Source organism: Protomyctophum parallelum, assembly GCF_964188405.1.
Source record: "Protomyctophum parallelum genome assembly, chromosome: 2".
In the NCBI taxonomy this organism is placed as follows: domain Eukaryota; kingdom Metazoa; phylum Chordata; class Actinopteri; order Myctophiformes; family Myctophidae; genus Protomyctophum; species Protomyctophum parallelum.
Window position 1 is genome coordinate 14,303,373 of NC_139699.1, and position 27,331 is coordinate 14,330,703.

Sequence of the window (27,331 nt, forward strand, 5' to 3'; positions counted from 1 at the left end):
AGGTATGGCTCCCCCATATCTTGCAAGTATGATTGAACCCTACAAACCCTCCCGCGCAATCAGATCAGCCAACGCAGGGAAGCTGGAAGTACCCTCACTAAAAACGCCGGGACAACGCTCCACACGTCCCAAACTCTTCTCCCTTCTGGCTCCAAAACTGTGGAATGCACTTCCCATTGCAGTCAGAACTGCAGCATCACTCCCAATCTTCCGCCGTAGTCTGAAAACCCACCTTTTTAGACTCCATCATGGCCCACAGCACTTACCCTACCCCCTTAGATAGCATTTCTGTAGACTTAGATAGCATCTGATACAGACTTATAGCATGTTATGTAGACAGCACTATAATTGCATTGTATATAGTCATAGCACGCCATAGTACATATGTATAGCATAGTAGTATATAGATATAGTTTATATGTATAGTCTCATAATATAGATATTCCACTGTTACTTTCTTAGCTTACGCATGTTTTATGATAAATGCTTTTTTGTGATGTATTCCCATGCTTTTGTTCTTGCTTATTGTAAATCGCTCTGGATTAAGAGCGTCTGCTAAATGCCTAAATTGTAAATTGTAAATTGATTCGAACCGCCGACCCATGGATCATTGGATGACCTGCTCTACCTCTTGTTCCAATCAGAGGGGGCTTAATACCAGACTGTTTCTACATTATGGTTTTGACACTGTATTGATACTTTTTATTTTTTTTACTTTATTTATAGGATTTTTCTCTCACAGAGAAAGAAGACAACAACAAAAGCAACAATAATAAAACCATAAACCATGATAATAATAAACAGGTAATAAAGGATATAAATAAAAATAAATTAATAAAATAAGAAATAATAAAATAAAAACTGCCTTTTACTAGATTAAGAGGATACAGTGAACCAACCAGACTCTAACCAGACAGTAGTACAATTGATAAAGGAAAATAGGTTACCACACATCCAATTATCACTATAAAACATGACAAGCACAAATGAAAAACTTAAGAGTGTACACGATGTACACTCTTAAGTCTAGAAATCAAGGGAAACAGAAAAAGGAAATGTAGGAAAACACTTATAACAGCGAGGATACAGCATAAAAAGACAGTGAAAGGGTGAATTCAATGAAAGGGGACCAAGCCTTTACACATTTCTGGCGAGATGTGTACCTGTTAGAGAGTTGTATCTGAGCTTCTCCAACGGTATAAAGGATAGAACATCCTTGACCCCAAGTTGTGAATGTTGGAGGTTTATCAGATTTCCAAGTCTCCTCGCTATGAGTGAAGAAAAAGCTATGAAATTGGCTTGGGGAGAGGTAATTGGGCAATTGGTAATTGGTGCATCGTTGTTGGGAACTCAAATACAATACAATACAATACAAATATAGCAGTTATCGGGTTTGGCACAATTCAATGGTTGTATTGATATTTCTTAAACAGAAAATATGTAGTTCGAGGGACCTCCCTGCAGTAGCAAAGATTTGAGTTAGAAACAAGCAGATGAAGACGAGCTGTTGGAAACCATCCAAATGGTTGTATTGATACTTCATGAACAGAATGGACCATTAATGGTGAACGAGCAGATAAAGACGAGGTGTTGGAAAGCATCCAAACAGACTCTGGGCTCAGGATGATGGACACATTCAGCTCCCTGAATGGCTTTATCTACAACCGGCACCGGCTGCCAAAACTGATGCCAAAACTGATGCCAAAACAGTTGGCTCTGTGTGTGCATGTGCGTCTGCGTGTGCGTGTATGTTTGTGCGTGCGTGCGTGCCTGCCTGCGTGCGTGCCTGCGTGCGTGCCTGCGTGCGTACCTGATGAACCTCGCTCCATCCGTTCTCGTCCTTGCAGCAGACCTTGGCGTGGTGGTGCAGCAGCAGCTCACAGCAGCCCGCGTCTCCTCCCACCATCACACTGTGATACACAGACGTCAGGCCACGGCTGTCCTTGTAGTCTGGAGACGAACCCAACTGCAGCAGAGTCTGTAAAACATTTAGATAATAGTCAGGAGACGAACCCAACTGCAGCAGAGTCTGTAAAACATTTAGATAATAGTCAGGAGACGAACCCAACTGCAGCAGAGTCTGTAAAACATTTAGATAATAGTCTGGAGACAAACCCAACTGCAGCAGAGTCTGTAAAACATTTAGATAATAGTCTGGAGACAAACCCAACTGCAGCAGAGTCTGTAAAACATTTCAATAATAGTCAGGAGACGAATCCAACTGAAACAGAGTCTGTAAAACATTCCAATAATAGTCTGGAGACGAACCCAACTGTAACAGAGTCTGTAAAACATTTAGATAATAGTCAGGAGACGATTCCAACTGTAACAGAGTCTGTGAAACATTTAGATAATAGTCTGGAGACAAACCCAACTGTAGCAGAGTCTGTAAAACATTTAGATAATAGTCAGGAGACAAACCCAACTGAAACAGAGTCTACAAGAAATGCATTTATATTAGTCTCTAAATATATTTTTTTATCCCACGATTTTGTAACCCATGTTTCACCCCTGTGTCAATCATCTAATGTGATCCTGGGCTCTACACACCCTCCACCAACCTAGTCCCCATATATGGGGGACAAGGGGAGAGCAACGGACTTGAACTCATGCTTCCTTCATGCCTGAGTGTCCAAGTTGCTCCTTTACACCTGACAGGGGGGAGTTTCCCTGGTTGGACGTAGCGCGTGGAAGGAACACGTTATTCCAACCAGTTCCTTTCCCCTCCATCAGGCGCCCCAGCTGGCCAGGGGGAGGCAGTTTAGAGACCAGGATTACTGCATGTTTTTTGTTAGGGTACCTACCCTATAGGGACACGGGGAGAACATGCAAACTCCACACAGAAGGGCCCTTTCGCCAACCCCGTCTTCGGGTATGGGCACTGATGACGCGGAGGAGGAAACATGCCGCCAGCACCCACAGCGTCCCGAGCGGGTATCGAACCCAGGACCTTCTAGCTGTGAGGCGACAGCACTACAAACTGTGCCACCGTGCCCCATCTATATTAGTCTGAAGAATAACCCAACTCTAAGGCGCGATTCATACTCCTATTTTAGAGCCGGATAATAGTCGGTTCGGCTCTATAGAGTCTACAATGTGACATCATTTGAGGTTCGGGGGGGGGGGGGGGGTACCGTCCTAAAGTCGGCTCTTCGGTGCTACTGAAGATTTCTGACGAGCCAAAATCATTTCAGCACTACAGCGGTAAAATAGGAGTATGAATAGGCTCTAACAGAGTCTGGGAAATATTAGGCTCCATTTATAACAGTCTGTCACAAGATTTAGGCTCAATGTTTGAAACAGATGCTATAGAGCATTGCAGTCCCGCCCCATTTCAGAACGACGAGGCACCAGGGACTGTCAGACAAAGCCAACAGTCGAGTTTACAAATGATGACAATAAACACATTTTTGGGGCTGAACAAATAATTAGAAAGAAGATAAAGTCTAAAAGAAAAGTGTTGTACCCTGCCCCTTTTTTTCCTACAATTTAGGCATTTAGCAGACGCTCTTAATCCAGAGTGACAATAAGCAAGAACAAAAAACATATACCTCTGAGCCACTGCCACCGTGTGTGTGTGTGTGTGTGTGTGTGTGTGTGTGTGTGTGTGTGTGTGTGTGTGTGTGTGTGTGTGTGTGTGTGTGTGTGTGTGTGTGTGTGCGCGCGCGTGCGTGCGTGCGTGCGTGCGTGCGTGCGTGCGTGCGTGCGTGCGTGCGTGCGTGCGTGCGTGCGTGCGTGCGTGCGTGCGTGTACCATCAGGGATGCCAGGTTCTTGGAGCGGGCTGCTTTGTGCAAAGCTGTCATTCCATCTCTGGCTCTGAAGTCCAGATGAGCTCCTCCGTTCTTCAGAACCTTGATCTGGTCCGACACATTGTCCAGGTGGGCCGCGAAGGTCAGCGGGGTCTCTGGAGAGACAAGGACACAGAAACCTTTAGACACAGAAACCTGTATAACACTGGTTCTGAAGGTCAGCGGGGTCTCTGGAGAGACAAGGACACAGAAACCTTTAGACACAGAAACCTGTATAACACTGGTTCTGGACACAGACAACTTTACAACAACACATCAAAACCCTTTTCATGTCCAGGAGTCCAGGACCCTCAAACTAAAGTATTTGGTCGCAGACCCCCAATCTGAAAAGGGTAAAGGGTACAAGATCTGTGCTGCTAAAATGTGTCTATACCTTATTAGTGATGTTTAAAATCATAATCAGTCCCGTACGTAGTGCCGTCCGACCAAACGTTACGCGTTTAACGAGATTCTTGTCATGCTGTGTTTTCAGTGGTTTACGGTAGAGGGCGCTCTAACGCAGCCTGTGAATGATCCCAGGACCAACGAAGAAGCGCTCACCCAGAAATAACGTGATCACAACATTTTTCAGCAGGTTTAGGATAACACTAAAATATTAATACAAAACTCACATTTCTCTTTTCTTTTGGAGAAAACAAGACACATTCAACTGCTCATAACTATGGAATGGATTATCGCGATGACACAGTCGTGTATCCCCCCCGACACTACAAGAATCCCCCCTTGCACCTGAGAGCGCCAGCCACAGTACTGATGTTTTTAAAAATTGAATAAAAACCTACCTTATACCAAAGCATTCCCTTGACTTTTCTTTTCTTTCCTTTATACTTAGTTTTAACCCAACCCTTTTAGTTTAGCCAGGCTGGGTCCCACGAAATTGATTGTTGCATATGCTGTTTTTACTTTTTTATTTTTATTTCTTGCCGTGCTTTTAACTCTGTATGTATGCTCTCTGACATTTGAGAGAATGTAAAGTGCTATATAAATAAAATTTATTATTATTATTGTTATTATTTTTAATCTACTGTGTCTACTGCATCTTTCAAAGTGACCAGGGCAGTGGGTCCTTGTGAGGAATAATATTCTAGGATGTTTCCATGGTTAGTGAAAATGCCTGGAATCACTGGCCGTAGACGATGTTTTACCTAAATGGCGGTCAATGGGTTTATTACTCATGGGGTGAGTCATGGAGAGGCATGCTCACTCACACAGTCTCTGTAACAGACTCCCGTCACATCACGCTGTGAGTCATGCATTGGACAGAGCCATACCAAACCATCTGAAATGAGACAAATCAGCCCAATCGGTCCAGTCAACCGTCAGAACGACTGCGATCGAACACCATACATTACCTCAGTCTGTGTGTGTGTGTGTGTGTGTGTGTGTGTGTGTGTGTGTGTGTGTGTGTGTGTGTGTGTGTGTGTGTGTGTGTGTGTGTGCGTGTGTGCGTGTGTGTGTGCGTGTCTATTCTTAGCGTGTGTCTGTCATTAATTCATCTGCAGGTCGGTGGAGTGTGACTAATCACTATCAATCTGTTCTGTGTGACACGATGAGAGAGAGAGAGAGAGAGAGAGAGAGAGAGAGAGAGAGAGATAATAGACAGACAGACAGACAGACAGAGTTAGAGAGAGAGAGAGAGATAATAGACAGACAGACAGACAGACAGACAGACAGAGTTAGAGAGAGAGAGAGAGAGAGAGAGAGAGAGAGAGAGAGGTCTTCAGTTTGTCTTTGAACCTCTTATTTTTCTTTTTCTTTTTTTTTAAAGGCAAAGAGGTATATACTAGGGATGAGGGGTAAGGCACTGACGAAAATAGTGCCCTTAAGGCCCTTAATGCCCAGTTTTCGGTGAAGAGGTGACCCACCGAAAACTACAATATGATGTCACAACAACACATCTCTCTGTTTTTACCACTTTTTATTTGCTGGTCAACTCTTCACCAAAAAACTGGACTATGAATAGGCCTTTAGTCGACTAAATATCATGAGATTTTAGTCGACTAAAGGCCTATTCATCGTCCAGTTTAAAGCTATAGACTAAAGCTAAATGTGATACCGGTCAGAAAAACCTCCTAAAACTTCCTCCATAGTCCGACAGGGTGTTGAAGGGGAGTCCATGTCTGACTGACCTGCTTGCTCAGTCTCACGTCAATAACAAGGATTTATGGCTGCAGTTCAGGGAAACAGAAGGTGTGTGTGTGTGTGTGTGTGTGTGTGTGTGTGTGTGTGTGTGTGTGTTTGCTTGCGTGCGTGCCTGCGTGTGTGTGTGTGTGTGTGTGTGTGTGTGTGTGTTCATGTGAAGGAAACCTTGAGCTGAAGGGGAACAATGGAGTAATGAGGTGTGATCTATCAGACATTCACTAAGTAATGTTTCATAAACGACACACACGCGCGCACACACACACACACACACACACACACACACACACACACACACACACACACACACACACACACACACACACACACACACACACACACACACACACACACACACACACAGTAGCCTATATAAACAACATACATCTTAGACATTCAATAAGTAATGTTCCATTAACGCAGAGTTGGAGCAGCTGTTTCATGCCACAGTAAAATGGCCATAAAGGTATGATCATATGGTGATAGGAGGAGGGGCTAATACAGAACGGTGCACCAGGAATGAGTCTTGCGGACATGTTTGGGTAAAAGATCTAGGGTGGTTTTCACGTTGAATTTCTTTTCTGGTGACTTTTTAGAAACTCTTCAACGTCATTGTGGCTGTTGACTCAGGAGGTAGAGCAGGTCGTCCAATGATCCCTGGGTCGGCGGTTCGAATCCCGGCTCCTCCTCCTGTCCACATGTCGAAGTGTCCTTGGGCAAGACACTGAACCTTACATTGCCTCCAATGAGTCGGACGGTATGAGCTCGCCACCATTGGTTTGTGAATGTGGGAAGTGAGGACGCTGGCGTCGACTGTTCGCCGCTTCACCTCCCAATGTATGAATGAATGAAACGTTGTAAAGCGCTTTGAGCACTTGGAAAAGCGCTATAAAAGTGCAATTAAATCATTTATCATTTACTGTTTTTATAGTTTTTCAGTCTGTAGTCCCTTCCATGCCGAGGACTCAAGCCGGATTGAAGACCCAAAATAGGTTAGGAGTCATACCTTCAATATCAGGGTCATGGTAGTTAGGGGTCAAAGGTCATAACTCCAGTCTCAGGGTCATGGTAGTTGGGGTCAGAGGTCAAACCTCCAGCCCGAATGGAATAGTAAGAGAGTGGCGACACTAGCATTGAGTCCCATTGTAACAATGGAATGCAATGGGATAGTTCCAATGTTTGGAACTATAGCCTCATTGGGGCGAGATCAAAGCGTGTTGCCACTCCAACTACCACTATTCCACTCGGACCTCCAGTCTTTAGGTTTAGGGGTCAGTCGAGGTCATACCTCCAGTCTCAGGGTCGTGGTAGTTGGGGTCGAGGCCTCTGTCCAACATCTTACTGATCTTATCCACCTGACCGTGTTGGATGAAGTCCATGAACTTCCTCAGGTTGGCCTGAGAGAGAGAGACACAGAGACAGAGACAGAGACAGAGACAGAGAGAGAGAGAGAGAGAGATACAGTGGTTTACCAGTTGTTTAAAGCCAAGACGGAAATAGCAAGACTCGCAATCTCCGTTTACTTCCTGTATATCTGTGTGAAGTGGGCGGACCTTTTTAGGAGATGGGAAGCAGAAGGTTGGAGTAATAATAACAATAACAATAACAATAATAACAGAGGATATGTGCATGCATAGAGTGGAGTGTCAAAGAAGCCACTTTACAAGGGGATGCACACGCAGATCAGACACACCAATGGACCGAGCCTGTACTCCTTTACAAGTACAACTTTTACAGCTATACTTTCACTTGTTGAGTAAGATATAATCTAATAACGTATCAGTGCTTTGACTCACAACTAGGGATGGGTATCGTTTGGATTTTTGCGAATCCGGTACCGATTCTGGTTCTGTTTATCGATTCTGGTTCTTAACGGTTCCCTTTTTCGATTCCAAAATGGTATGAGATCAAATGTTTATTTAACAAAAAAGCTCAATGTCAATTTATGACGAAGTATAATGAATAGTATAACATCCTCTCCTTTATTGAGCCATTTGTGGATAATATAGTGATTATTTTAAATATAATATCTATTCTGTATAATACAAGTTTTCCTCCTTTTTAGTGTTGTATTTTTCTCTTATTACCAATAACAAATAAAGCATGTCTGAGATCTGAGAGCAACACACACACACACACACACACACACACACACACACACACACACACACACACACACACACACACACACACACACACGATTGACTGGGCAAATTAGCATCGCTAATGAAGTGGGGGGGAGGGGCAGCGCATCTCCGGCGGATAGGTGAGAACAGGTTTTCCGATCGACGTGCTAATGGGGGGATCATTGAAAACAAAGGCGGCTGACATGCTGTGGTTTGCTACTAACACTGAAGCACTGAGAAAACTGTTTTTCTAAGTCTCAGTCTAAGGAGTTTTACTTCTTTTTCTATACGGTGAGCGAATCTTTTCCTGTCAAAGTTTGCTACTAACAGAAATGTGCATGCACACGGGCTGCCCAAAGTAGGCTATCTTTTGTTGTTTTTTCGCCACCTCTCTTCGAAGTTAGACTGGCAAGCTCTAAACTGACTGGGCCTCTGAACCCTACGCCGTGATCACACACACACACAATTTCAATTCAATTCAAAGGGCTTTATTGGCATGAGAAAACATAAGTTTACATTGCCAAAGCAGAAAGAACAATACAACAATACAGCAATACAATCAAAACAAAAATGATGTACATTTGAAGGTCAGAATCTTCAATAGATCAAATTCTATGTACCAAGGTCACTCGATGCAGGTATAGTGCAGGAATATACACAATGATTAGTCTTTAGGGTGGTTGTGTTCCATTTGATATCCTTCTCCTATCACAGCAACTCACAAATCTTGCTGCTGTGTTTGCACATTGTTGTACTTCGCCCAGCAGATATGGGATTTTTTTGTCATTGGTCATGTTTTCAAAATCTCTGTGTGTGGTTGTAATCTGTGGGAAGCAGTGGCGGAACAACATTGGCCCGGGCCGGGGTGTGAGACGGCACGACCGGGCCTCACCGAACCTGACTCTCAACAGCCCCCCCCCCCCCCCCCCCCCCCCCCCCCCCCCCGACGAAAAAAAAAAAAACATTTACGCAAACAGTTGCTGCTAATTTGAGCAGGCGTGCATGAACGAGAGTCGAGAGAGGAGTTGTGTGTGAGGAGCTGATCACAGTCACAGATAGAGGGAAAGTGCTATATTTTGCCTATTATTTATGCTATATATTATTGATCGCGCCTGTGTCTGTGACATTGCGCAGCAGTGCACACACGAGAGAGAGAGAGAGAGAGAGAGAGAGAGAGAGACGTAGAGAGAGAGAGAGACATAGAGACAGAGAGAGAGACGTAGAGAGAGAGAGAGAGAGAGACGTAGAGAGAGAGAGAGGTGCGTGCGTCAGTGTGTTAAAAAATAAATAGTCTACTACTCATGTTTGTGTTCTGTTTCACCTTCTGAGTGATCGCACACAGGGAAAAGAAACAAGAAGGGGTTTAGAATCTAAACAGTCCGTTGTGGAGAAAAGGAAGTCCACACATATGCACTCCTAAATCCTCACAGTGATTAGCCTACTAATGAGTGACAGGTGCTGCACTTTTGGAGCGTGGCTGAGAAGTGAGGATGTCTGTTGGAGAGAGTGTGAAGCCCGACACACACCGTCTGCGACCGTCTGCGGCGCGTTGCCGCGCGGCGCCGCGCGGCGCCGCCTGGAAAATAGAACTGGGTTCTATCGGCGCGCCAGGCGCCGCGGCGCGACGCGGCGGACGGAGCCGGTGTGCGTTAGGTTCATTGAAAATAATGGAGGCGGCTGTGTCCGCGCCGCGCGGCGGACGCAGCCGGTGTGTGGTGGGCTTGAGACAGACTCCACGGTGCTTGTACAGTCCAGCGCAGTACATTCTCATCAGACATGATATTTTGCTAAAGTGTAGGCTATTATATAGGCTATATAAGCTCTGTATCTGGTTAATTGCGGGATTCGCGGGGCCCGCTGGTTTTATCAGTCGTGAGTGACTGTGTAAAAATCGTCAATCGGTCAGCTGACAGCCCGGGCCCTCAGGAGGTCCGGGCCGGGGTGTGACCACCCCCCCTACACCCCCGTTAGCTCCGCCCCTGGTGGGAAGTATGTGTCTCTGATGTCTTGGTACAATGGACAGATGGTTAGGAAGTGTAGCTCGGTTTCCACTTCATTTTGTGTGCAGTGGGTGCATAGTCTGTCTTCTCTCGGGACACAGGTCTGCCTATGACGGCCTTTCTCGATCGCGAGACTGTGCTCACTGAGTCTGTACCTGGTTAAGATTTTTCTTTGTTTTGGGTCGGTTACAATGCTCAGGTATTCTGCCACTGTGTATTCTCTGTTTAGGGCCAGATAGCATTCTAGTTTACTCTGCTTTTGTGTTGCTTCTTTCCAATGTGTCAGATACACACACACACACACACACACACACACACGCGCACACACACACGGGGGGGGGGGGGGGGGGGATGCGCATTCGAAGTGAGTGCACCAACGCTTTCTCTCTCCTCTCTCGTCTCATGTTGATTCAAATTGAATCTTGCGCCTTGCCTGAGTCTTCACTGCATACGTGCGCAGGTATGCAGTGAAGACTCAGGCAAGGCGCAAGATTCCTGTCCCCTCTCATAAACTTCACTTGAAAATTACGTTTAAGAAACGCGTGTCACTGTCACAGACTCCTCAACAACTAACTCCATGCAGAGAGATAGCTCCGCCTCTGCAAGCCACAAGCCCACAACGCGTCGCTGATGCAACGCGGTGTGGGCTTGTAGATCAGCTCTGTTCCCTGCGCGTCTATTAAGGGAAGAAAATAAAGAAATATCGTGTGACTGCGTGTTTGTGGGAACCGATAGAGAGAACCGAAATGTAATTATTGTAATGGGTACCCGGTACCACAGGAACGTTTGGTTCGGTACATACTGGGTCCTGAGGTCCGGGACCCACCCCTATACTCACAACAAGTACTGCAGGTTTAGTACTTTGTGAATATGAGCGTCCGGAAGAGAGAGAATGTTTTAAATGTTCTACGGCTTGATCGTTTCCATTAGCGGAACCAGAGCCTCCACTTCACCTCAATGTCAAGTGGAGGGTAGAGTACTAGGGTGGAGAAGAGGGGCCTTCAAATATTTAAAAAATCACTCAGTTATCGGATTCATCTCCACGCACACGCACATGCACACGCACACGCACACACACACACACACACACACACACACACACACACACACACACACACACACACACACACACATCCCCAAAGAGCCTTCCATCGTGCAGAAATACAGCAGCAGGTGCAGTAACAATCAAGCTCCTATTTACAGTGATGGAAAGTAACTATAAGCACTTTTACTCAAGTACTGGACTTAATTACAATGTTGAGGTATTTGTACTTTAATAGAGTATGTCAAATTTTCAGTAATTCTACGCCACTACATCTCAGAGGCAAATATTGTACTTTTACCCCACTACAATTATATTATTATTATTTAGTTACGAGTTACTTTGTAGATTTTGATCATTATTACAGAACATGCATTAACCGACTGAGCCCCATGCACATTGCGGCCATTTGAAAATAGCAGAAAAGTATAGCAGAAAAGGTTGCAACGCATTGTGAGCTTCTATGTACTTTTTGCACTTTTGTACTCAAGTCCATTTTTTTTTAATCAAGACTTTGATTAAAATAGCCTATAGCGAAAATAGCCGATCTACAAGCTCAGAACGCGTCGCAATGTGACACGTTTTGAGCCTGAGATAGATAGATAAATGCATACCTTGGTGTGGAGCTTAGCGATCATCTTCTCGTCCACATGTGGCGGCTGTCTGTACACTCTGCTCTTGTAGCGGAACTGTGGAGGACAAAGGGTTCAAAGGTCATGACCTCATCCAGGGAATTACACAGAGGTGAGTGTTGTTGCCAAACAGGACTTCAAACATGGCTCCACCCCCTCTCATCGTCAATCCGAGCAACAGATAGAAAGAGAGCGGTAACTCTTCCGGTCAAGAAATGCACGTATTACTCAGTCTTTATCTTTTGATTCTTTATCTCCAGATTTGCAGAAGGACATACAGAACACTGTGGGATTCCAACATGGCTACGTTATCTCTATCTTTCACAGAGTGACCACATCAAGGAAGATTATATGAAAGGAAGAGACATGAAGTGGCAGTCTGAAAACCCACCTCTTCAGACTCCATCTCAGCCTGTAGCACTTGCCCTAGCCTCGACGACCTACAGGCGTATGCATAGGCTCGACTTATGTGAATTGCACTTTATGTAGACATAGCATAGTGTATACACATACTTAGTTCCATTATATAGATATTCCATTGTTAGGTTCTTAGCTTATGTACAGTATGATTCATGATGACTGTTTATATGTATTTGATGTATTATCATGTGTTTTTTGTGTGTTCTTGCTTACTGTAAATCACTCTGCCTAAATGTCTAAATTGTAAATTGAAGTAACGTGACTGGACACCGGGGCTGCACCATGACACTAATTGGTGGCAAATCTCGCAACGGGAGTTCGATGAAATACATGGCAGTGGAATCGGTTAACTATAAAAGAAGACATACCGACTTACCTAGTCGCAGTTCGTCTAATTCGTCTAACTGTCACACATTTAGCATATTAGACAAACTGTGGCTATAGGTAAGTCTCCTCTTACCACCCTTTAACTCTTCCGCAAAGTCTGATCTTAATAGACATCTAATAATCCAGGAAAATTCCCTCTGGATATAGTGGTATAATATGTTATGTATGAAAAAAAAATTAAACGGGCGAAGAGAGGACAATTTCGGGCCGTGCGTCATAGCAAGGGCCGGGGCCGGGGCAAGCGTGCGCGGGCGGCCCTGTTGGAAACTATTACATAAATAAAGACGACAAACGGGACGCCAACGGGTCAACTGGGGCCTGATGGCGCCCTTCCACCCTGCATGGCGGCCAGGTGAATGGAAATGGCGCTAGTGCGCCGCTTCGACTTGTAGCATCGGCAAAGCGTTTTACGCTTCCATCCGCCCGCTTTTTAAAAACCTGGAAGAGACGCCTGGTCTAGGTGTTTGTTGACGCGGCAATGTGCCCTCACGGCACCACAGCCAATCAGTGTAAACTTGCTCATTGGCTGAGGGTACGTACCTCTAGACATGGGACCCCCTTGCTGCTGATTGGCTGAGGGTACGTACCTCTAGACATGGGACCCCCTTGCTGCTGATTGGCTGAGGGTACGTACCTCTAGACATGGGACCCCTTTGCTGATTGGCTGAGGGTACGTACCTCTAGACATGGGACCCCCTTGCTGCTGATTGGCTGAGGGTACGTACCTCTAGACATGGGACCCCCTTGCTGCTGATTGGCTGAGGGTACGTACCTCTAGACATGTGACCCCCTTGCTGCTGATTGGCTGATGGTACCTACCTCTAGACATGCGACCCCCTTGCTGATTGGCTGAGGGTACGTACCTCTAGACATGCGACCCCCTTGCTGATTGGCTGAGGGTACGTACCTCTAGACATGGGACCCCTTTGCTGATTGGCTGAGGGTACGTACCTCTAGACATGGGACCCCTTTGCTGATTGGCTGAGGGTACGTACCTCTAGACATGCGACCCCCTTGCTGCTGATTGGCTGAGGGTACGTACCTCTAGACATGGGACCCCCTTGCTGCTGATTGGCTGAGGGTACTCGCGCAGGGTGCGTTCCTCGTCCAGAAACTTCCCGTCGCGTCCGTTGCTGGCGGGCTGGAACAGGCCGTAGTTCAGAGCGTCCTTCAGGCTCTGGCTCAACGTGCACAGGATGCGCTGCTTGGACGTCCACACCGTAGAGTCCGGGTCCAGACGCATGCACTTCTGAGAGAGAGAGAAATATTAGAGAGAAATATTAGAGAGGAGTTCTTCCCAAAAGTTTAAACAAATTTCCCAGAATTCCGAAGTATGACAGAAAGGGAAAGATTACCAGTCCTTCTGGGGGAACAGAAAGAATGTGCAGTTTTGGCTGCAAAATATGTCAATTCCTGTCACAAGAAAAGGGACAACCAGTAGGACACACATACAGTATGCCATGTTTTATTTTCTGCACCACCTGCTTTATTTTATATATATTTTCTTTCATGTCATTGATATTATGTTGTTATGTTGTTGTTTGTCATATCTATGATTGTGCTTTGGCAACACTTGTAAAACGTCATGCCAATAAAGCCTGTTGAATTGAATTGAATTGAATTGAATTGAGAGAGAGAGAGAGAGAGAGATGTATTTCACTGTCACTTAAAGGGACATTTCACCCAGTTTTAATAAACTCCAGTCACTCAATGTTAATAGTATTTGTAGTAGATAACAGTAAAGCACAATTTGAAATGTGCACCCTATAGCCAGAACAATACTGAAGTCTGTGTGTTTGAGTAGGGTTTGACTGGATCGCTGAATTCCTATAAATAATGATTCCTTGTGGAGTGCGTCATGACTAGAATATCTTAAAAACACACATTATACACATAAAAACCCAGTATGTTGTGTCGTAAACATCATTAAAATAAGCTCTGGTTGCACAAGGGGTGAAGTGTCAACACGTGTCGTGAGCTTTTAGTTAGTAGACATGACATGAATAAAAAATGAAAAGTTTAAATATTTACATATGAGATGGATGCTTCACATTACATTAAATGTTGTCAATGTTTTTACTGTGTGTGTGTGTGTGTGTGTGTGTGTGTGTGTGTGTGTGTGTGTGTGTGTGTGTGTGTGTGTGTGTGTGTGTGTGTGTGTGTGTGTGTGTGAATTAGTGTGTGTGCGTGCGTGCGTGCGGTGAGGATACAGAGTGACTATATGTTTGAATTATTCAAGTGTGAAAGCACTGGCTGTGCGCACACACACACACACACACACACACACACACACACACACACACACACACACACACACACACACACACACACACACACACACAATTCTGTATGATATCCTATTGTCAAAGCACTTTTCTGAAGCAGTGGGAATAGATGAATATTTCAGTGTTCATGGTAAAGTCAGAGAGAGAGAGAGAGAGAGAGAGAGAGAGAGAGAGAGAGAGAGAGTGTAAATAACAGGATATAGACCACCGAAGTCTAGTTTCGCAGAGACACACCGCCCTCAACCCACTGACAGCATCATCAGAGACATTCACCACCCTGTCCAACCCACTGACAGCATCATCAGAGACATTCACCACCCTGTCCAACCCACTGACAGCATCATCAGAGACATTCACCACCCTGTCCAACCCACTGACAGCATCATCAGAGACATTCACCACCCTGTCCAACCCACTGACAGCATCATCAGAGACATTCACCACCCTGTCCAACCCACTGACAGCATCATCAGAGACATTCACCACCCTGTCCAACCCACTGACAGCATCATCAGAGACATTCACCACCCTGTCCAACCCACTGACAGCATCATCAGAGACATTCACCACCCTGTCCAACCCACTGACAGCATCATCAGAGACATTCACCACCCTGTCCAACCCACTGACAGCATAGTGTACGACATGGATTTAGAAACAAATGTGTTCAACGCAAAAATGCTGCGTTCAAGTTTAGGAGTCATCTCCTGAATGCTGTCTTCGGGTATGGCATTAACACTCCGATCGCCCGGGGTTATTTAATGCATTAAATCAGAGGTTATTTAATCCATTAAATCATATGTTATTTAATCCATTAAATCATAACGCCCAAGCGATTTATAGCAGAGGAGAACTTTTCCCGACGGACCGGATGTCATCCCGGATGTGGATGTAGCAGCTAAATGTGGCCAAAACACTCTCGATGTGATCGACAACAACGGGAGGTATGATTCAATCTACCGCCGTGACTATAGCGACTGGACAGCGGGGGACACAAAGTGAGATCATGAGTCACTTTGTGTCAGACGTCAAAGTGACTTCCATTCATTCCCAATGCCATCTCTTCTAGTCAATTTATCTTGTCGTCTTTTAGTGGTGTAGCATCATCATCATCTTCTTTGGAAGGATGCCAGAGAGAAACAGAGTGATGCCACACGCACGCACGCACGCCAGTGGCTTATCTACTAAAGGCAAGAGCAGGCAGCTGCCTCCCATGGCTACGTTTCTGCCTCCCCTCGAGAACCATTTATTTAAAATGATATGCCGCCTAAAGCCGCTACTCAAGGCGGACAGACAGTGTAGCAGACAGAAAAATGCACATGTCTGAAGGTGGTTTGAGTCTTTTCACACTCTGGTGTGTGAAATGTCCCGCACCCCATTCTGTGACGACGTATAAACACCATACACACGACCCGAGTCCCGACCTCATTCTTCGTCTGATTGATGAGAGACAGAGCAGAGACACAGCAATAGCACCGGAGAAAGAAAAATTACTTTGCAAACTTATTTTAGACCCAATGACGCCTAAACCTGTGCGGTAGAGTATAGGCTACCACCACCACGGCATCAATCACACCAGGCCCGCTCACCACCACCACCACCACCACCACCCGTGCTGGGGAAGAACCAGAGTCTGTTGCCTGTCGGTCTCTACAGAGACAATCAGGCTTCTATCAGCTATGGAGGCAATCTGCGGCCGGGTGCCTGCCTACCTCGTGCTGGCTATGCCTTACTCATAAAGAATCCCTGGCTCCGCGCCTGAGGCACGCACACACACACACACACACACACACACACACACACACACACACACACACACACACACACACACACACACACACACACACACACACACACACACACACACACACACACACACACACACACACACACACACACACACACACACACACAGAGACTCTGCTCTCTCACTCATTTAAAAGAGATCTATTTAGTTGTCTGCTTCTCCCACACAAGTGGTTTAACAATGACACGTTCCTCTGAATGGAGGGGTTGGGGGGGGGGGGGTCGCCCGCCCCCAACCCACAGTTACAGAAACAATCTATATATCAACTCCCACTCAAGTCTCCTCTGTCTCTCTCTCCCCTGAGTCCTGCACAAACCATTTCTGTACGGCACACACTTCCATATAACAGGCGAAACGGAGGGATGCTACACACAAGTAGGCCGCCATCCTCTTTATTTAAAGAGGATGGTGAAGAAAACATGTTGCGATGCAACAGCAAGATCTTAAGCTATGTGGTTTGTGGCTCTGCTCAGCCCTATAGCTGTTACTATAGCCAAAGAAAGAACACTAACCCTAACCCCAACGCTTGACAATATCTTAGCAATTTCAATACTATACACCTCATTGTCTTGTCCCTGTTCCCTCTACACCAGATCATCGTCACTGGAATAAACCCAAGCTTGTAGATGTTTTATTTGGGCTGAATGATCCGCTTTTATTGGCACAATACAGGTTTTACAAACAAGTCTGTCTATTGTGATTTAAGTCTGTCCCGGACGAGACCCCATTTCATGTTACGGCACCCGCCTAGGGGGAACTGGATCGCAACATGACGACGATGGGTCCCAGTTGCATTAATTTCTTATCATAGTCTTCTTAGGTAATATTCTTTCATTACAGCCACACTGTCTCCACACAGAAGACCCACAGAGGTTTGCCCTCTGCCTGCCACCTCACTTGAAAACCCCTGTTTTCAGAGTCCACCTTTCATTTAGCCATTTTTGGGGAGAGGGGTAGCTGAAAGTTGACCATAGGTGATATACTTTCACTGCTGATCAATAGTGAAGAGAAGACGCAGTCTTCTGCTCGCGGGCCCTCGTTACGCGCCAATGCACTCGCAGTGCATCGTGGGACTTAATTATGGTGGTCCGTGCAATATACCAGAGGGCCAGTTCTAATACTAATTAAATATCATCCCGCGGGCCAAAGATAATTCATTCACGGGCCTGATTTGACCCCCAGGCCTTGAGTTTGACATTTATGTTGTAAGGTGATGGTTAACTCATGAACATCATTTCATAATTTTCCGACAGCGGTCGAGACCATGGATTTTGCAATGCCACGCCACGGTTCACGCCAGACTTCCCGGTTCTTCATTGCCACCCCCAGTTCCTGCTTACTGATGCATGTGTCCCTATTATAGCAATGACAGGCAGGGAACGACAGTTTTCTACCTCTGGTCTGCTTTGAGGCAGGACTCCAGAGAAGAAGGGAAGATATAACCTCATGATAACAGACAGACCATGACACTAGGAGGGAAACACATTATGGAGCGCACAGAGTGAGCAGTGGGTTTTCTGGCAGTCCACATGGGAGTGAAGAGAGGACTTTTATCCTCCTCCACCACCAGCCGGGGACCAATCACCTCCTCCAGGCTCCGAGGCAACACCTTCTTTCCAAATCATTCACTTACACTCTCACTCTCATCTGCCCACTTCCTCAGCTGACACACCTGTCACAAATCACTCTCTCACTCTCCTCTGCCCACTTCCTCAGCTAACACACCTGTCACACATCAAAGCATTCACTTACTCTATCACTCTCCTCTGCCCACTTCCTCAGCTGACACACCTGTCACACATCACTCTCTCACTCTCCTCTGCCCACTTCCTCAGCTAACACACCTGTCACACATCACTCTCTCATCAAGCCACCTCATACCAGGGAGAAGACGATTAACCCTATACCTATATTCCAACTAACCATTTATTATTACAGACCCAGGGTGGTAACAAGTGTACCATGTCATTAATAGGTGCTATAGGGTTTAAGTCTCATGTCTATTGTGAAATGTACTGAATAGATATGCTAGGGTTTAAGATGTTGGATGGTTGCTCTGCCTCTCCAGCCCTGTGTGAACCAGACACCTGTCTTGTCACTTGAATCGGTGGCTGAACCATGGGGTCGAGCTCATTTAAAGGCGAGAGGAAAGTGTTCTGAAAGTAGGTCAGGAGGAGAGGCTTATGGTCGGTACCAGCCAGACACGCAGGAGTCTGTCACTGTTACAATGCGCCAGACCTCTGGGACATGGAGCGCCACACCTACCATCAGCTCAAGGTCCTTACAAAAACACCTACCATCAGCTCAGGTTCAGGTTCAGGTTCAGGTTCAGGTTCAGGTTTATTTGTCATTTGTATAGATACAGAGTATACATACAATGAAATTTATTTTGCTCAGAGCACTCTCCGTCTTACATACACAGGACATAAACAAACATCTATAGTGCAAGAAAAGACAAAAAACAGTAAAAGAAAGTGCAAGTGAAGTGAAGTGCAATACAGTTCAAGGTCAGCTGTTCAGCAGCCTGACTGCCTGGGGGTAAAAACTGTTACTGAGACGGGTGGTACGAGATTTGATGCTCTGGTAGCGTTTTTTGGAGGGGAGTAGTTTGAACAGGGTATTTGCGGGGTGGCTGGTGTCTTCCATGATGTTATGGGCTTTTTTCATACAGCGAGTGGTGTAGATGTTATGGAGACTGGGTAATTCTGTAGTGCCGATGATTTTAGCTGCTGTTTTAATGGTCCTCTGCAACCTGTTGCAGTCCTGAGCGGTCGTGTTACCGTACCACACTGTGATACAGCCAGTTAAGACACTTTCAATTATACAGCGATAAAAGTTCACTAGTCCTTTTGTACTTAAGCCAAATTTTTTAAGGCGCCTCAGAAAGTACAGTCGCTGCTGCGCCTTCTTGAGGATGTACTCGTTGTTGAGTGACCATGTGAATGTGTCAGTGATATGTATGCCCAGGAATTTAAAGTTATCAACTATGTCGACAGATGACCCTTTGATGGAAATGGGGGTGTGGATGCCTTTGGACTTCCTAAAGTCTACAATGATTTCTTTGGTCTTATTGGTGTTAAGTGAGAGGTTATTGTTATCGCACCATAGAGTTAGATCCTCTATCTCCCTCCTATAGGCCCTCTCATCACCGTCGGTTATTAGTCCGATCACTGTGGTATCATCCGCAATTATTTACAATAACACCTACCATCAGCTCCCAGTACTTACAACAACACCTACCATCAGCTCCCTGTACTTACAACAACACCTACCATCAGCTCCCTGTACTTACAACAACACCTACCATCAGCTCCCTGTACTTACAACAACACCTACCATCAGCTCCCTGTACTTACAACACCTAATATCAGCTCCCAGTACTTACAACAACACCTACCATCAGCTCCCTGTACTTACAACAACACCTACCATCAGCTCCCTGTACTTACAACACCTACCATCAGCTCCCTGTACTTACAACAACACCTACCATCAGCTCCCTGTACTTACAACAATACCTACCATCAGCTCCCAGTACTTACAACAACACCTACCATCAGCTCCCAGTACTTACAACAACACCTACCATCAGCTACAACAACACCTACCATCAGCTCCATGTACTTACAACAACACCTACCATCAGCTACAACAACACCTACCATCAGCTCCCTGTACTTACAACAACACCTACCATCAGCTCCCAGTACTTACAACAACACCTACCATCAGCTACAACAACACCTACCATCAGCTCCCTGTACTTACAACAACACCTACCATCAGCTCCATGTACTTACAACAACACCTACCATCAGCTCCATGTACTTACAACAACACCTACCATCAGCTCCCAGTACTTACAACAACACCTACCATCAGCTCCCTGTACTTACAACACCTACCATCAGCTCCCAGTACTTACAACAACATCTACCATCAGCTACAACAACACATACCATCAGCTCCCTGTACTTACAACACCTACCATCAGCTCCCTGTACTTACAACAACACCTACCATCAGCTTCCAGTACTTACAACAACACCTACCATCAGCTCCCAGTACTTACAACAACACCTACCATCAGCTCCCAGTACTTACAACAACACCTACCATCAGCTCCCAGTACTTACAACAACATCTACCATCAGCTACAACAACACCTACCATCAGCTCCCAGTACTTACAACAACACCTACCATCAGCTCCCAGTACTTACAACAACACCTACCATCAGCTCCCAGTACTTACAACAACATCTACCATCAGCTACAACAACACATACCATCAGCTCCCTGTACTTACAACACCTACCATCAGCTCCCAGTACTTACAACACCTACCATCAGCTCCCTGTATTTACAACAACACCTACGATCAGCTCCCAGTACTTACAACAATGCCTACCATCAGCTCCCTGTACTTACAACACCTACCATCAGCTCACAGTACTTACTACAACAACACATCAGCTAGCATACACGCACACGCGCACACGCACAAACAACTCACCGTCTGCTGCAGGTCTGGGATGGAGACGCGTACGACCAGCGAGTGTGCGGCAGCACCGTGTTCCAACGGCGCGCGGCCCGACGGCGACGTGGCCGCGATGGTCTCGTAGATGGTCTCGTCTCGTGAGGAGCTGTCGGACGACGCAGACTCCTCCGAGCTCGGAGCCATCTCGTCCTCGCTGGAGGTGGGGCTCCGGAGCATGGCCTGCAGGCCTGGAGGATTCATCTGGAACAGAACGGACGTTTCATTAGTCTGGAAAAATACACCACGGTGACGGGCTATCACCTCAAACTGGAGTGAGACTAGGACAGCGCACTGATCTGGTCAACACGGTTGAACAGATGGACAGCGCATTAGTTTCAGAGAAATAAGCGCGCAAAGGCCACGACTAAAACAGAAGCTAATGTGATTGGGTCAACACAAACGGCGCTGGCGGTGCCCTAGCAACGGTGTGGGCGGGGCCCTAGCAACGGAAGTTCCAGACCCACATGAACGCGCCAAGGATGTCCGGCCTGGTTCCGGCGAGCCACCCCGTGTCCGAAACGGTCGAGAAATGACAGAGTTACCGTGTGGGGGTCCCCAGGGGGTCCCTCTACTGTACTGTACTGTCACACCCGAAATCATCATATATACTGTACATGTACAGGTAATGTACAGTTAATGTGTGTGTGTGTGTGTGTGTGTGTGTGTGTGTGTGTGTGTGTGTGTGTGTGTGTGTGTGTGTGTGTGTGTGTGTGTGTGTGTGTGTGAGTGTGAGAGTTAGGCTGCAGTGACCAACCAAACACTATTTCCGTGCTCGGCCGCAGCCAGCCAGCCAGCCAGGGACCCAGGGACACAGCCTACTCATCATGAGCCCTGTGCTGATTTAATGCTGTTTCCAACCTGACAGCCATGTGAACGCTGCACACAATGTCATTTGCAGCTAAAGATTGCTCTCAAAAGTGTTTTTGAAGACATTTGAGCGAGAAATAAACGAAGCAGTAAAACCCGAAAATGGATTAAATCTGATCAACTCACTTCCTTGTTTTCCGATAGTCCAAAGCTGCCCTGCAGCTGGGCAGACGCAACCAGTGCGACCGCGACACTTAAGGGGTACTTTTTTTGTTGTGTTTTGGGTCAATTTATTAATTTATGTCATGGTAGCCATAAGCCATGTAATAAGCGGGATAATTTCTGGCTAGGTGATCGGCTTTGCTTCGGTCCATTTTGGGTCGGGAACCCCTTTTGGTGTTTTAAACATTATGTTATAATTTAGCTATTGAAAAATAGCAGATCTACAGTCGTTAAAATGTGCCTCAAATCTTCATGATTTAGAAAATCTTTATTTTTTAATTTCGACGTCAGGCCTAAATGGGTTAAACTCCCCGTTAAATTGTCATGATTTCGAAAACATTTTTTATTTATTTCGACGTCAGGCCTAAATGGGTTAAACTCCCCGTTTGTGAATTATCTCCCGGCAACGACTACCTAGCCAAGATCCCTTACTTATAGGCTGGTGTATTCTGTGATCCTGATTGGTTGATGCAACAATACATCCAGAGGTCAGAGGTCAAACTCCACAGATTGATTATAGGGATCATTATAGAGCCCTGTGTGTGCGTGCGGGCGTTTCTATCGTCCAATCAGCTCTCAGCATAAACATTCTCAGAGGAGTCGAAGCACAGGCTCATTAAAGGAACACTTCGCCATGTTCACCCTATCTTCATATAGTCACTCCCCACTAATGCTCATTATATATTATCAAATTGAGATAAATATAATTGTGGGGGTCCTTGGCAAATAATACTTTTGGAGGTCTTTGACATATAATAATTTGTTGGGTCCTTGACATATGACACTTTTGCGGGTCCTTCTTGACAGTCTTCTGAAATACATTATGTTTCTATATTAGTGGTTCTCACAGGGTTAAAACCCTATGTTTCTATATCAGTGGTTCTCACAGGGTTAAAACCCTATGTTTCTATATCAGTGGTTCTCACAGGGTTAAAACCCTATGTTTCTATATCAGTGGTTCTCACAGGGTTAAAACCCTATGTTTCTATATCAGTGGTTCTCAAACTATTCCACGTCAAGGACCCCAAAAAATTATAATGTAATTGAAAACCGACCACCATCTGAAAATATGTTGTTCCAGGGACCCCCTCCAGAAGCAAAGATTTGAGTTCTCCCTGAAAGAAATTCAAAGATTTGCGCCACATTTTAAAGATTTTTCAAAATAATTCAAATCTACAAGCTCATAGCACGGTTTTTTCAATAACATTAAATCCTTAAAACACCAAAAGGGGTTCCCGTCCGGAATAGGTTAAAGGAAATTAGATTACATGATAAACTTTAAAGCATCCTCCTGGAACCATGTGCTTTTACAGTTAGGCTACATTAAACTATTAGATTATAACTAATGAACCATGTGCTCTTAGAGTCACAATAAACTATTAGATTACATGTAATGAAATAACATCAAAACCTGAGATGTTTGTCTGGCGTTTGTCAGACTGTCAGATGTGCGAAAGAACCCAAAGTATTTAAAAAAGGATCAATGAATCCAAGATGGCTGTAGTGTATTATTGAGGTATATATAAAGAGTATGTAATCTTACAGTGACAGTAATTATTGTATTGGGGTATATAAACGGTTATGCCTGTAAAGAGTGCGGAGTGAGTGCTGCCCTGTCAGAAACCAGGGGCTCTATATACAGTACTCTATATACAGTACAGTACTACAGCTCTCATCCAGTAATAAAAATAATAATAATAATAAAACTTTATTTGTATAGCACCTTTCATGAAATGAAATGCACCAAAAAGTGCTTTACAAATAAAGTTGTATTATTATTATTATTATTATTAATAATAAATGCAATGGAGAAAAAAGAAGAGAAAAGCAAGGCTTGGTGGTTCTTGTATTATTTATTTTGTTTTACTGAGAATAAGTTTAGAAATAAATGTAGGGTTATAGGCATAGTTTTACTGAGGTTAAGTTTAGGAATAGGGTTAGGTTTTGGCATAGTTTACTGAGGTTAATTAAGATTATAGGAATAAGGTTAGGTTTAACCGTTTAAGCATGATTTACTTAGTTTATACTTTAGCGATACCAGGCTGAGCAGTTCCGCCGGCTGTACGCCCGGCGCGAGTTGGTAAAAGGGCGACTTCGTTGGTATTCATTGGTATCCATGGAAACCATAGGTATGTTGATTACATCTGTCTCCATAGCAACCATAGATCTTATTGATTATTGTGGAAGACTTTGATTGCGTGGGTGGTGGGGGATTTATCTGCACATCAAATATGTCACACACACACATTATGCAAATATAAGTTGCATGCAATTGCACGCAAACACGCACACTGCCACGCACACACACATGCACGCACACACACGCACACACGCACACATGCGCTGTAACATAATCCTCAGTTTTAATTTAAAACTGAGGAATATGGGCACCAAATTTTGGTGCCCAAATGCGGAAGTGCAACCGAGCACTCACTGTTAAAGCCCAGCTGCACGGGGTTTCCTCGTCATGAATCCACGGGTCCGCCTGCAGTCCATCCTCTTACCACGAGGGCCCAGTGCTTCAACATTGGAGCGCCTCACTGGCCCCTTGGTTATAATGGATAGAGAGAGCGGAGCGATAGCCCCGCCCCCCGCTATTCATTGTGTTGGGCATTAGTTGTTGTGTATTGCGCTGCATGCTTTCCGCAGTAGCCTAACTGAATTTGCACTAGACTCAACTCGATGAAGGTGTCAAGACAAGCTAATACGCACGCACGCACGCACGCACGCACGCACGCACGCACGCACGCACGCACGCACGCACGCACGCACGCACGCACGCACGCACTCTGCAACATAATCCTCACCACTGTGACCACAGTGTGTTCCCTCTGCACTCCAACAGAGACACTGATTAATTCATCAAAGGTTGATTTGAAATTTAGTGGCGTGATAATTGAAGGCAACACATGACATCATCAGCCTCACGCATCTCATTCCCCAGGACTCCACGCCTCCGCGTGCGTGTGTGTGCGTGCGTCAGTGTAACAGAGCGGCTCTCAGCCTCAGCCTGATGGCCTCAAAGGTCTAACATCTCCCCCGAGCCAGGGAACCTTTAGCCTGGCACGGCCAGACTCATAGCCAGGATTCACTGACGTCTCCAGACAGTGGCCTTGTGGTTAGAGTGTCCGCCTTGAAACTTTCGATCCCCGGCCGGGTCATACCAAAGACTGTAAAAATGGGACCCAATGCCTCCCTGCTTGACACTCAGCATCAAAGGGTTGGTTTGGGGGGTCAAATCTACTAATCAAATGATTCCCGAGCGCGGCACGGCTGCAGCTCACCGCTCCTTGGTTGCGGCTCATCGCTCCAAGAGATGGGTCAAATGTGGAGAACAAATCTCACTGCGGTAACGTGTGTGACAAATCGTATGATACTTTCTCATATGTGGGGAGGAAACATCAGTGAATCCTCGCTATGAGTCTGGCTCATAGCGCCAGGCTAGGGAAAATTTAGCCTTTGGATTAGCGGTTAAGACGTTGGCTTATCATGCGGGAGACCTTGGTTCGATTCCCGGGTATCACACGTGCGTGTGTGCGTGCGTACGTACATGTGTGTATAGGTGTATACATGCACGTGTGTGCGTGTGTGACGTGTACAATGTGCGTCTGCCTGCATATGCGTGCGTTCGTGCGTGTGTACACACGCACATGGTGATACAAAACACGTCGTTAACTTCAAGAGGTGTTTTCTTTATGGACGGTAAATCTGACATCTCGTCTCCATGGTAACACTGTCTGTGATGTCCATCTCTCTAAAGGTTACAATCTGACCTTTGACACCTGCCTACAGGGAGGAGGGGGGGGTCAAATTCTGTTGCCTAGCATTTGTCGATGGGACGACAAAGAGGCGACAAAGACGCTGCGGACCGTAAACTTAACAGGACATTCCAGGAACAAAGTTAAGACTGTGTTTTAAGAGTTATTTTCTTTTAGAAGCACCACAACAGACCAACTGTAAGCACTGTTATGTGTTTAGGTTTAGGTTTATATATTTAGCACATAGTACAAAAAATAGACAATAACATATCGAAGAACAAAAATACAATGCAAGGAAAGGAAGAAGCCAGCTGGCTTATTTGGAATCCTTTCCTGTATGGAATTGATTTAAACAGATTAAAAGTTAATTTAAGAACAATGCAAAAGTCTACAAGTTGGCAAAGGGGGGCAGCTGTGCAATAAATAAATGAAAACACAGACTACACAACAAGGGAAATAAACAATACAACAACAAACACACAAAAGTAAATGTAACACATCAAAGTAAATCATGTAATCTACAGAGAGGAAGAAATACGATATTTCTTTAGATGTTTCTTGAATATTGGCAAGGAGTGCTCATCTCTCTCTCTCAGCTAAATGCTGCATTTATAGAGCACTTTTATCCAAAGCACTACAATTTACATAGATTACATTCACTACCGATTCACAAACACACAGATTCATACACCTTTACAAAGATTACATTCACTACCGATTCACAAACACACACATTCATACACCTTTACATAAGTGAGTATAGATCAGAGAGGCTAATTGTCGGTATCAGCCAAGGTGCGGCAATCTATCTCCATTTCAATGTGCTAGACCGTGCGCGCACACACACACACACACACACACACACACACACACACACACACACACACACACACACACACACACACATACACACACACACACACAAAGTTGAACGAAAGTTGCGCTAATATTTTAAAAATAGGTCAACAATACAATGACATTAGTTTTGTGAATTAATTTACCTTTACTGCGTGGCCCCCTGTGGCCCCCACAAAATGACCAAGACTACTTAATATTGACCAAAACCAGAGCAGAACTCCCACCACGGGACTCGGGCAATCAATTGATACAATTGCAGTACACTTAAGTTAAAAGAAATCTGAACTATCCAATAAAGCCTGTATACGCAGTAATTAGCATGTGTGTTAATGCAATCTTTCGGTGAGCACTTATAACACAGTTGAACAACAATAATGAGACAGACACAATTCAGAGTTTCAGAGTATTGGAATAGAATGTATTCGAATACGGAGACAGTAGTGAAGCGTTACAATGGAACACCATGTACTGACTCAACACATCTCAGTTAGACTTCAGC

General features: G+C 45.3%; 1 protein-coding gene across 1 annotated transcript in view; it reads right to left on the reverse strand.

The window, feature by feature from the left end:
- The window catches only part of LOC310854527 (SH3 and multiple ankyrin repeat domains protein 2-like), a gene marked incomplete at both ends in the record, with an annotated part of 149,655 nt that extends 128,267 nt beyond the window's left edge, over window positions 1-21,388 (reverse strand). The window contains 6 exon segments of the mRNA XM_083759207.1: window positions 1,811-1,978; window positions 3,754-3,905; window positions 7,238-7,346; window positions 11,732-11,806; window positions 13,599-13,805; window positions 21,164-21,388. Coding sequence (XP_083615333.1) covers window positions 1,811-1,978; window positions 3,754-3,905; window positions 7,238-7,346; window positions 11,732-11,806; window positions 13,599-13,805; window positions 21,164-21,388 — 936 coding nt within the window.
- Window positions 21,389-27,331: the final 5,943 nt, after the last annotated feature.